This window comes from Halichoerus grypus, chromosome 11 (genome assembly GCF_964656455.1).
Source record: "Halichoerus grypus chromosome 11, mHalGry1.hap1.1, whole genome shotgun sequence".
NCBI lineage: Eukaryota > Metazoa > Chordata > Mammalia > Carnivora > Phocidae > Halichoerus > Halichoerus grypus.
The window spans coordinates 1079991-1092104 of NC_135722.1; the positions used below are offsets into that span (position 1 = coordinate 1079991).

The 12114-nt window shown below is 64.0% G+C and overlaps 1 protein-coding gene across 18 annotated transcripts in view; it reads left to right on the forward strand.

Annotated features, from left to right (window-relative positions):
- Positions 1–6055, forward strand: part of BRSK2 (BR serine/threonine kinase 2) — a 61043-nt gene extending 54988 nt beyond the window's left edge. For 7 of the 18 annotated variants that reach the window (XM_036070732.2, XM_078057589.1, XM_036070731.2 and 4 more), the window contains 3 exons: positions 55–144; positions 2685–2732; positions 3854–4092. In XM_036070732.2, coding sequence (XP_035926625.2) covers positions 55–144; positions 2685–2732; positions 3854–4077 — 362 coding nt within the window. In that variant the 3' untranslated portion in view covers positions 4078–4092. Of the gene's footprint in view, positions 1–54; positions 145–335; positions 431–2684; positions 2733–3853; positions 4093–4295 lie in introns of those variants that run through there. The other 11 variants (XR_004910360.2, XR_013442230.1, XM_078057590.1 and 8 more) reach the window with 9 other exon arrangements.
- The last annotated feature ends 6059 nt before the right edge of the window (positions 6056–12114 follow it).

The window sequence follows — 12114 nt, forward strand, 5'->3', positions numbered from 1 at the left end:
GTGCGGGCTCCGGGCTACAGCCCTGACCTGGGCATGACCCCCCGTCTCCCCCAGGCCCCAGCCGCCGCTTCAAGAGGGTTGTGGAGACCATTCAGACCCAGCTACTGAGCACACATGACCAGCCCTCCGCCCAGCATTTGTCAGGTGAGGCGGGGGCTCAGCTCGGGCCGCCCTGCGGGCCGGTGAGCAGGGGTGTGGCCCCTCCGACGTGCCCACCTCCCTGCCCCCCCCAGGGGGCAGGGCCCTCCCCGGCGCAGTGGGCCGGCCCATCTCTGCACACCCAGGGAGGTAGGGCCCAGCACACCACACTGAAAGGCGCCTCTTGTCCACTGTAGAACCCCCCCCGCCAGCGCCAGGACTAAGCTGGGGTGCTGGGCTTAAGGGCCAGAAGGTGGCCACCAGCTACGAGAGTAGCCTCTGACGCTGGCAGGTAAGGTGTCCGGCCCCGCCACAGGGGCAGGGAGGGGGCTGCGGGCAGGTCCTCCGGCGAGAGCCACACTGGGCCCGAGAAGGGCGCCCTGTGCCCACTCACACATCCAGCGGCCAGCTCCCGGCCCTGGACAGGCCGCATAGGGCCCAGCACCCAGGCTGAGCAGCCAGACACAGGCAGCCTGGCCCCGGGCCGGCCAGAGCAGGCTCCAGGAGAGCAGTGGCCAAGGTCCTGCCTGGGAGCCCGCCGCCCTCGGGACTCCCCCAGTGGCACCCTGCGAGGCTGTGGGCCTAGCGTCCACGCTGGCTGACACGTGGTGGGGCTGCCTGCCGCCTGCCTTCCCCGTGACAGGCCTGTGATTGTCTGGCCATGAGTTCCCAAAGGAGGGGCTCCCCAGCTGGGCCTCCAAGGGGTCACACAGGGAAAGGGGCGGTCCAGGCCTGGAGGTGCTGGGGGTCTGAGGGCCTGAGGGCCCATGCCGCTCAGCATCTGGTGGGGAGTGGGCTACGTGCCCACCGTGGGTGGAGGTGGGTGAGCCCGTGTCTGGGCAGGGCGGTCCGTTAGCAAGGGTGTGCTTGCTGTCAGGATGCTGGTAGGGCACAGCTTGCCGTGAGGCCCGTGTCAGGGTTTGGGGTCCGGAGCACAGCATCCAGCCTGAGCCCTGAGCACCCCCGTCAGCTGGAGCCTCAGTGGGCCCTTCCTCCAGCCTGGTGGGGTCCGAGAGGCCAGACCGGCCCCACCTGTTCCCCTCCTCCCCGCCCCTGCCATCCTCATTTCATCGTGTGTGTTACCCTTTTCTCCCCCAACATGTGCCTTGTCACCCCACGGGCAGGTCAGGGCGGGGGTGGCCCCAGCAGCCTGGTCCCGGGAGCCAGTTTGGCATTGGAGGCAGGGCGTGGGGCGGAGGTGGCTCCCTGAGCCTTTAGGGCCTCCATCTCAGAGCACAGTAGGGCTGACAGAGGGAAACTGAGGCCAGGCAAGGACAGAGCTTGTCCAGCGAGGTGAGCAAAGGCTAGGGCCTGGTGTGCCGCCCAGCAGATGCCCAGGCCTGCAGCCACTGTCTGGGGGCCACAGTCTCTCTGCTCCTGTCTGGGCCATGGACAGTAACCTAAGAGGGGTCATTCTGCCCCTGTTAGCAGGCGTCCCTCATGCCAAGTCCCAGGCACAGCAGTGAACAAGGTGGACACCACCCTTCCCCTGGGCTCTACCTCCAGTCCTAACCCCATCCCAAAGCGGGGGCCTTGGTTAGCCCTGTGCCCAAACCCATGTCCCTGCAAACTCTTGGGTACCCAATCTGGGCCCCAAGCCGTTCTCCCCTGCCCTCCTTCGGGGGGCCTTGGACCTGGGGAGCCTAAGCCAGGAACCCAGCCCATGCCCTGGCCCCATCCCCAGGCCTCCTGATGGGTCTCCCTGGACTCTGGCCTTTCCCAGCACCCTCCCGCCCACTCCAGGCGCTCTTGTCTGGTGAGCTCAGTTCTAGAGCCGCTGTGAGCAGGGGGCAGAAGTGGGGGCCCCTCAGCTTCCATGGCAAGAGACCTGGTGGCCACTCCAATAGGGACAGGAGGCCCAGAGGTCACATCCCACCTAGCAGAGGCTCCTGTGAGGGCCCTGAGGGAGGAGCCTCCCACCCTAGGCCCCTGCCAGCACCAACACTCCCAGGCCCAGCAGAAGGTGGGAGAGGGTCAGGGAAGGGGGGGCCAACACGAGCTGAGGGGCAGAGGGGAGCCACGCAGCTGCCTGAGCTGCAGGGTGGCGGGGTGAGGACACACAGATGGCCAGAGCAGAGCACAGCCAGAACCCTGGGCTTCTCGGTGCCAGAGCCTATGTCTTGGGCCCAGGGCAGGACAGAGGGGACGGAGGGCCAGGCAGGCCCAGGGCATCCAAGGGGCAGGGCCACGTCCCATGTTCCGGCTCTGGTTGTAGGAGGACTCTCCTCTGCCCGGGAGAAGGCCCCCATTCAGCGCCCGTATGCTGAGCCAGCCCCACCCCAGGCTCCACCCCCAGCCCCACCCCAGCCCCGCCCTGCCCTCTGTAAGCCCCGCCCCGCTCTGGGCTCCACCCCCTCCCCGTCGTGCCCCTCTCTCCGGTCGGCCGGCCCCCCAGACCCCCTACTCGGCTATGGCCACGCCCCACGCCGGGCTCTGCCTCTCCCTGAGGGCCTGGCCAGAGGCTGAGGGCAGCGCCTGGCCAGGGGTCCGAGTGGGAAGACTTTTTCACACGTCTCCCTCCCTCCTTTCTCCATTCTGTGCTCCAGACACCACTAACTGTATGGAAATGATGACGGGGAGGCTTTCCAAATGTGGTAAGAACCCCTCATGCTCACCTGGGACCCCCCAGCCTGTCACCCCCAGCTGCAGCCTGCTCCTGGCAGGGTGCCGCCCCCGCCGCCCTGAGGGCTACCCTGGGGTCCCGGTGTATACGCGGGGTCCAGATGTGCACACTCGGGCCCACCCAGTCCCCCACCTCTGCCAGGAGCAGCCTCGGTCACCCACCCCCTAGGGCAGCCATAGGCCCGGCCCTAGCATCCAGGCAGGCCAGGAAGGGACCCCAAGGCTCAGAGCAGTGAAGCGTCCGCATGCCCCAAGTTTGGCAAGGGTCCCGTGTGGGGGCTCTGGCCTGGGGTCTGGGCAGGAGGCTGGGTGAAGCTTTCTGTCCACTGGAGGGGGTGACGGTGTGCTGTGCACGCACACCACTGCTCTGGGCCGGCGGCGTCAGGTGTAGGAAGTGGAGCAGAGCAGAGGCATCAGGACAGAGAAGAGGCCCACCCAGGGGGGGTGGTCAGACCATTTCTGCCCTCTTCCTCTTGCCCTCAGGACCTTCCCTCTGGGATCAGGGCTCCCAATCTGGCTGCCTGCCCCCAGCCCTCCCCCACCCAAGCCCTCCATGCCTGTCCACCCATCCGTCCATCTGTCTGTCTGCTGCTGACCTCTGTGTCCACGCGGTGCTGCCCGGGCTGGCCAGGGGCCGGGCTCCAAGCCTCCTGGGAGGAGTGTGCTGGGCACACTGGCTCCAGCCTCTGCAGCCCAGAGAAGGCCCCCTGGCCCCCTGCACGGAGCCAGCCTGGGGTCCCAGGCTCCTGCTCAGCCCTGGGGCTTGGGGCAGTGCTGGTTTCTCTGCCTCGTGTCCAGAGTGGGACTGGCCAGCTGGCCAGGCGTTGGGGTGGATGAGGGGGGACTGGTGGCTGAGGCGGAGGGGGCCAGGCCTGGTGAGGGAGGAGGGGTCTCTCCACCTGCCTGCCCCGCTTGCTACCCACCTGCCCCCGCCTGCCAAGCCCGGCTCAGACCTCACCTCGCTGGGTTTTCTTTCTTCGTGGAGACCCTTTCGTTCATTTGTTTGTTCTCTTTCTCTCTCCTTACCCCCTTCCTCTTTCTCTTCTTTTCTTTTTTCTTGTTTTTTCTTTTGTCTTCTGTTCTGTGTACCCAGGCAGCCCATTGAGTAACTTCTTTGACGTAATTAAACAACTTTTTTCAGACGAGAAGAACGGGCAGGCGGCCCAGGCCCCCAGCACGCCCGCCAAGCGGAGTGCCCACGGCCCCCTCGGTGACTCCGCGGCCGCTGGCCCCGGCCCTGGAGGGGACGCCGAGTGCCCGACGGCCAAGGACACGGCCAGGACGGGGCCGCCCGCCGCCCGCCGCGAGCAGCCTTAGACACATAGCCCCTCCCCACGCCGGCACGGCCCGCCAGGGGCCAGCCCGCCCGCCCCGCCGCCCGCCCGCCCGGACCGCGGCGACGTCGGGGAGGAAGGAAAGGGGGCACCGGGGGCCACCGCCTGCGGCTGGGCCCGCCCGTGCCCGCTCTCTCTTTCTCCTGCTGTCTCTCTCTCTGCCTGTCTCTGACAACGGCACTGTTTCCGCTCTGATACCAGGAAGTATCCCGAAAAGTTAACATGTCACCTCCACGAGGCCATCCTCTGTGCTCCGCGCCGGACACCGGCTGACCGAAGGCAGCTGCCGCGGACCTGCCCTCCCTCGTCTCCTGCTGCCGCCCCGCCCACCCGCGGCGAGGCCCCGCCCACCCGCGCCCGCCCCGCCCACCCGCGGCGAGGCCCCGCCCACCCCGCGCCGGCCCGCGGAGCGCCTCCGCCCGGGCTCGGCCCCGGACTCACGGGGACCCCCGCGCGGCAGGCCCAGTCCGGCCAGGCCGGCGTCCGGGGCAGGGCCGCGGCGGGCGGAGCGGCCGAGTCGGCCGGCCAGCCTGCCCGCGGCCGCCCCCCGCCCCCGCCCCCGACACGGCTCCGCCCTGCAGCCGCCCCTCCCGCCGCCCGCTCGCGTCGCCCCCTGCCCCCCGTCCCCGCTCGTCTGGGGCTGCGGCGCGCGCTTGCGCTTGGCGACCCTTCCCGGCCCCGGTGGGCGCTGACCCTGGAGGCCCCGGAGCCGCCTGCCTGCGCCAGGGCTGGTCGAGACCAGTATTATTTATTTGCTCTTTTAACTTATTGAGTTTCCTTACTTCTCTGTTCAGGGAAGGGGCAGCAGCGCGTCCTCCTGCCGTCCGTCGTGTGTCTTGGGCAGGGTGGGGTCTGGGGCCGAGGCGCCCAGAGCTTGGAGCCGTCAGAGCGCCGGGGGGCGGGGGGCGGGGGGCGGGCCGGCGGATGCAGCGCCGGCAAGCTACTGTAAACTTTAAAGAATTCCTGCAAGATATTTTTATAAACTTTTTTTTCTTGGTTGTTTTTGGAAAAGGGTGTGGGGGTGGGGGGAGGCGCTGGGGCAGGGCTAGGTTTTGTGTTCAGTTCTTTCTATATACATACACATATATATATTTAAAGAACGGCGCGGTTCGCTCTGTCCCATGTTCTGTCCCGTTACTGTGTAGAAGCGACTCCAGTCCCATGGGCGCGGGGGGACAGGGCGCGGGGGCAGGGCGCGGTCTCCGAGCAGGATGGCACCGCCCAGGACCCCCCTCCCCCCCCGTCAGGCCCAGGCTGGGGACGATCTTGGTTTTGTGTCTGAGAGTGGGGTAGGACGAAGGCCCTGAGCTGGCTCCCACACGACAGCAGAGGCACCGCAGGGTTTTTTACTAAAATGACAAAAAGTTAAAAAAAAAAAAAAAAGGCGGCGTCCTCCGCAGTGTGTTCTCTGTACACAGCGAGGTGGTGGGGTGCAGCCGCCTCACTTCGTCCCTGTCCCCAGCTTCTGCTTGTTTGTGTTGGTGGGCCCGGTCCCTCCAGGTTGGCACAGACCCCGCGGCGCTGCGAGTGCCCGGGGGGCCTGGCTGCCCTCAGGAGGCACCGGGCCAGTGACGGGCCAGGATGGCAGGTTTTGATTGCATGCCTTCGCTGTAACGAGTCCACTTTGCTTTGGTGTCTCTTACGCCGCCCTCCCCACCCTGCCTCCCTCCCATCGTGGATAGCTCTTAATGCTCTGTTACATTGACCCCCCCACCACAGGCTGGGATTTCAATACATAAACAATTAAACACCTATAACAGCATAAGCCACGCGGTACAAGCGGGAGGGGCTTCTCCAGAGACAGAAGACACCGAAAGCAATACCTCTTGTCAGCCTTCCTCTTTTGTACTTGGGACACATGCAGACGTCACGGAAATGAACAAGCCCCACCCAGTGTATCCCTTGTCAAATAACTGTGAGCAACCTTAGTTCTCGAACAATAAATTCCTTCAGTAAAAATACCCGACGCCAGTCTCCGTCCAGGCGGGTGGGGCCGGGATGTGGGACAAGCGGGACCAGCTCTTGTCCCTAACACACGCTCCTCTGGGCTCTGCCGGGTGTGGATGGCGCTTGGCGCCCCTTCTGCCCCGGATGAAGGTGATAGACCCCTGTGCAGGGTCAGGGGTCTGCCCCCAGGCTGAGCAGGGATCACATGCTGGGCTGGGGGCAGGAGAGGCCCCCCGGGGGGGGGGCAGGGAGGTGCCGCCTGAGGCTGACACGGAACACCACCCTGCCTGGCCACTACGGCTCTGCTGCCACCCCCAGACCTCATGAGGTCACTCTGGCATCTGGAGAACGGACCTCCTTTCTGCTCTTTGCTTGGTAAGGGGCGGATGGGGCACCGTGACCCAGCCCTGGAAGTGATGGGCCGAGGCAGGTGGGCAGCCCCTGGAGGATTTGGGCTGGCCTCTCCCCCCACGCCCGCCAGCCACCCCTCTGCTGCTGCAGCATGAAGACCAAGTCCAGACCCCGACAAGCCCCAGGTCACAGGGGAGCAGCTGGGAGTCCAGCCACCACACAGCCTTGACGATGGGTGAGGAGCAAACCACGCCGCCCGCGGAGCCCTCCCAGGCCTCCCATGCAGGCACCCTGTCCCCGTATGTGAAGGGGATCAGGCACAGCGTGGCCGCGGGGCTTGGCAGCAGGGCCCGACTGCACCCAAGGGTCTCATCAGAGCAGGGTCCCACCACCATAGCACTGACAAGTGGGGCTGGATGGCTCTCTGGGGGGGGGGCCGACCTGCATCGTCTCTGGTCTCCGCCCCCCCACCGGCACTAGATGCCCATAGCTGCCCCCAACCCTGCGTGACAAAACTAGTCCCGACATTGCTGTGGGTCCCCTGGTGGGCAGAATCCACCCTAGAGTCCACGCTCTTACCTCCTGTGCCGTCTTGCTGGAGGAGAGTGCTGGCCTGACTCCCAGTGAGGCGGCTCTGTGGGGACGGCAGCTGCCTCCAGCTCTGCTCAAGGCCCCGCACGTGAGCAAGAATCAGGGGACCTGGGACTGGGTGCGTTCTTCCTGGGTCAGCTGCAGAGCGGCACCCTGCCCAGAAGGTACTTCGGAGGTGCGGAGGGGGCCATGCTCCCGCGCAGTCACTGAGCCGCATGCGTCCCATTAGCTTCGGCTGAAGGACAGGCTGGGGAGGGGGTCTGGTTGCTGCAGTTCAGCCGGGCCTGGTCATCCAGCCGCTGGGCTCCCGGGCTGCTGGCCACGGGAAAAGTCTCCCTGACCAGTGGTTCTGCACCTGCACCCGACACAGACCTCATCTTCCTCTAACACCGGCAACGTGTCGGCCTTCAGGGGCCACATGGCGGGAACCCCCCGAGCATCACGGCACACCCAACAGACCGGCCGGCCTTCCGCCTGCCCGCCGCCACACCCCTTCAGCAGGAAGGCCACGCCCTGCAGTCCTGCTCCAGACACTAGGCTCTCTCTCGGTTGTAAGAAACAGAAACCAAGCAAGTGAAGCCAAAAACTGTTGGTATTAACATCCACTAATATAAAGTATGTATAAAATAAAAACCAATCCCTAAAAACTATGTAACAGACACTGTCCTGAGCACTTTACACTGAGCATTGAGCCAAATGGTCCTCATGCTAGTTCTGTAAGGTAGAAATGGAAAGGGGTCCTTAAACCCAGAACGGTATGCTGGTGGGTCTAGCACCCGGTGGGGGGCTGGCCTCTTGGGCCTGACGCATTCCCGGGCACTGGCACACTTTGGGTGCCGGCCGCTGCTGGCCTGGGGTACTGGTGAACAAATCAGTGGTTGTGCATCCACCAGAGTCACGGCGGAAGGGAGGCAGAGGAAGGGAACCTGATGCGTGCCCATCCTCAGGGACTCTGGGTGCCGGCAGGTGGCAGGGGCAGGGCGCAGACGCACGCGAGGGGCACATGCTCGGCGCAGCGGAGAGCCGGCCCGGACCCTGTCCCTGCTCTCGGCTGACAGTGGAGGCAGAGGGCCCCACAGGCTCCTGAGCTGTGGAGCGACTGCTGGTGTGTGAGGCCAGCTTCAGGGAGGGGTGCTACGGCACCCCGGCTCACGCATCTCCCACGCCAGGGAGCTCAGCACCACAAGTGGCCAGGCCCTTGCTGGTGGTTCTGCCCTCCCCCTCTGCCCTCGCCCCAGGCCACCAGGGGTGCCATCACCAAGTCCAGTGCCCGCCCCCCCCTTCATCCAGCCCACTCCCCACCATCAACCCAGATTTCTTCTGGTGTGATTCATCAAAGGGTGCAGGTTAGCAGGGAGCAGAGGAGATGGCCAGGGACAGGAAGGGCATCAGGGCAGTGATGTGGGCTAGAGGAGAAAGGCAGCTGGGGTGGATGGAGGCAAGGGAGGGAGCGCCTCCGACCCGGGGGGCGTGCCAGCCTTGGCGCCCGCGCGGGACAGCAGAGTCTACACTGCTGGTTACAAGCCCACGTGCTGCTGTCTGTCGAACTCCTCCTCCGTGTTAGGCCCTGGACTAAGCATCTTAGAGGTCATGTCCTCGTGGCCCCAGAATGACCGCACGAGAGCTCCGTGGCTCATCTTCAACATGGATTAGTTCCCTATTGCGGCCCTAACAAACAGCACAGACCTAAAACACAAATTGCTATCTTAAGTTCTGGAGGTCGAGCACTGGGTCTCACTGGGCTACAATCAGCGTGTTGGCAGGGCTGGTTCCTTCTGGAGGTTCTGTGGGAGGATCCATTTCCCGGCCCTTCCCAGCTTCCGGGGGCACCTGCGTTCCTTGGCATGGGGCCCTCCGTCCTCACCACCAGGGACATCAGGCTGAGTCCTCTTGCTGCCTGCTGGTCCTCTGGCTCCTTCTTCTGCCCCCTCCTCCAGTTTTAAGGATCTTGTGATTATACTGGCCCAGATAATCTCTGCATTTCAAGTTAAACTGATTAGCAACTTAACTCATCTGCAACTTTAACTCCCCTCTGCTGTGGAAGGTGCTATGCTCACAGATTCTGGGGACTAGGGTGTGGATATTTGGAGGGGGCATTATTCTGGGTGTGGAACTGCCCTCTAGCAAGTTCCACATCTATCTCACATGGAAAACACACTCACCCCAACCCGGGTCCCCAAACTCTGAGCAGCATCAAGTCAAGCCCCAAATGTCATCTAAGTCACCTAAATCAGGTATGGGTGAGACTCTGAGTATGATCCATACTGGTGCAAAATCCTTTCCTTCGAAACTAGAAACTAGAAACCTGCTTCCAGAATGCAAAGGTTACAGACATTCCCATCCCAAAAGGGAGACAAGGGAAGGAGGTGGGCATCACAGGTCCCAAGCAACTTCAAAATCCAGCCGGGCAAACTCCATGAGCTGCCGTCAAGGCCTGGGAAGAACCGTGTGGCTCAGGCTCTCCCCTCCGGGCCATGCTTTCTTCTAAAGAAACGCGGCGTCAGTCTGCAGCTGACAGTTCACCAGTGTTCCTGCCCATGGGGCCTGGGCGTCCAACAGCCTTGTACCTCATCCTGCCTCCGTGCCCGGCGGTCCCAGCTGCCAGGGTTTCTGACGGTGTGGCTCTCCTGTGTGTGTCATGGGGATTTGCTCCGTAAGCCCAGACGCGCCTCCAGATCCTTACAAGGAAATCGTCTTTTCTGTTCCGGCTTTTGCGGAGATGCCTGAGGTGTCTCCTAGTCACACGCACGATCTCTTCAAAGTTCCCGCCGCGTGACTGACACTCTGAGCTTGCTCGGCTCTCTGAAGTGTTAGCAAAAGGCTGTCCAGCTACGGCCTCGACTTGTTCTCTAGAGCACATTTTTTCTGGCCACGAACCTCCTGATTTTAGTGTCTTCTGTCACTTGGCTTGGCTACGAAGCTCCCATGTTGTCAAGGGTCAGGACCCTTTTGTTCAAGAGCTCTGCCTTCTGATGGGCTTCCCTCTCCCACGTCGTATGAGCAGCAAGAAAGGAGGCTGCCCCTTCCACACCGTGCTTGGCAATCTTCTTGGCTAAACATCCAGGCGAACGGCTCCCGAGTCCTGCCCTCCGAGGATGGTGGGGAACTCAGCGGGGCTTTCTGCAACGTGACGCTACGCGTCCAGGGTTCCCTTTCCTCCGCGCCCACGGACACGGTCGTCCCTTCCCTGCGCCCGCCCCAGCAGTGCCTGTCACATGCCTGTTTCCCCGGACAGGTGCTCATGACGGTTTTAGGCGTTCCTCAAGGCGACTCCGCCAGGTCCCCTCTGTGCGGCCCCTCGTTTACGTGTGAGTCTTTGGTAGCGGCGTCACGAACACCCATACTTCCTCCTACCGATCGTCTGCTTCAGAAAACCTGGACTTCCTCTACCGTGCCCCTCAAAATTCTTCCAGCCTCAGCGCGAGGCCGCGTCTACGGCGTGTTTGCCATGGTGGCGCTGCACCCCCGGCGACCACAGTCTGCGCTCAGTTCCCGTCACTGCCATGGCAGCGCCTTATCTCCCGCTCTGGAAGTCGGAGTCTGAACTGGATCCCACTGGGCTCCCACCCAGGTGTCAGCAGGGCTGGTTCTTCTTGAGGCTCAAGTGGGGGAAAACATTTCCTCCTCCTTCCAGCTTCTCAAGGTGCGGCACCCCGACTCACGGCCCCTTCTCCCTCCCACCTGTGGTGGCCAGGTCTTTCTCATGCCACCCTCCTCTGCTGACAAGGACCCTTGTGCCGTGTCTCGGCAGCCAGGACAGAGCTAACGACTAGGCGGGGTGGGGGGTGGGGGGAGACGGGCTGTCCGGGCAGAGCTGAGACACCACCGGGAGTGCTCCCGGCATGGAGCCCAGCTGCCGGCGGGACCCAGGAGGGCCCCACGCAGATACCTCACCGTGCGGGCCCAGAAACTGCCGCAGGGGCCAGAAGGCCTCCCCGCAGCCCAAGTGGGCCAGGATGCTCTGGCTCTTGCAGCAAAGAGCCCGCTAGCTGGTGGACAGCACAGGGCATCGCCCTCACCCTCGGAGGAGTGCAGGCTGCTCCTCACCCTGGCTGCCTGTCCCTTCCTGGGAGACTTTCTGAGGCCCAGTGACCAGTGCTGTACCCACGACCCCCATGTGCCCAGGGGTGCCACAAGTCCTTCCTGAGTCAGAGAAACATGACCGTGTGTCCCAGACCCCGTTCTGCAGATACAGAGCTCATGCACACACACACGCATGTGCACACACTGATCTCAGACTCCATCAGGCAGCTTGAGCTAGAAATCCCCGTGTCCTCCCCGCACCGGCGGCGTCCACCCTGCCCAGCCACAGAGCCCCCAACTGCTCTCGGGCCTCCACTCAGCAGCCAGACCCCGCTCCTGGAGACACACTGGACACAGCTGTTGCCTGGCCTGCCCCCCCCAGCCCGGGACACCGCCCACCAAGGCCAGTGGAGCCAGGCCCTGGCCTTCTGCCTTCCCCCAGGAGGGGGTCCTCGGCACCTCAGGCCAAGCAAGACCCCCACCTCTGGCTCCCACCCCCAGCCCTGTGGTCAAGCTCCTGAGGCCTCTACTCAGGGCGTGCATGCCTAGAGAAGCGAAATGACCAGCAGGGGAGGCGGGGAGGGGCTGGGGCCCACACAGCCCAGCAGGCTGAGGTCACAGTGAGGCCCAGGCAGCAGAGGGGAAGAGAGCATGACAGGGATGGGGTGACCTGAAGGTGGCGCCGGGGCCAGGCCTTGCTCAGGAGGGGCTATGGCCTCCCTGCTGGTCACAGAGCCAGCTGCAGGGTTTTGGGAAGCTGCGGGGTAGTGGGGCTACGCACGGGTCAGAGGAGCGCAGCCCTCTGGGAGTGAACATCTGCAGGCCTCTGTGGGAGAGGTCAGGGCTGACGGGATGGTGAGGTCTCCTAGCTGGTGACAGGTGCAGCCTGGACGCTGCAGATGTGTCCAGTGATTAGGGGACAGAGGGGAGGAGGCTTCCCCACAGCCTGGAGCTCCTGACCAGACAAGGACGGAAACACGAGCTCCAGTGAGATGGCAGCAGGCCCCGCGGGTACAGCAGGGCCCGGGAGCCTTCCTGCAGGGCGAGCAAGATTGCCCAGGGGTTCAGAACATGAATGAGTTCAGCACATTAAAGTCGTGTTGAAACA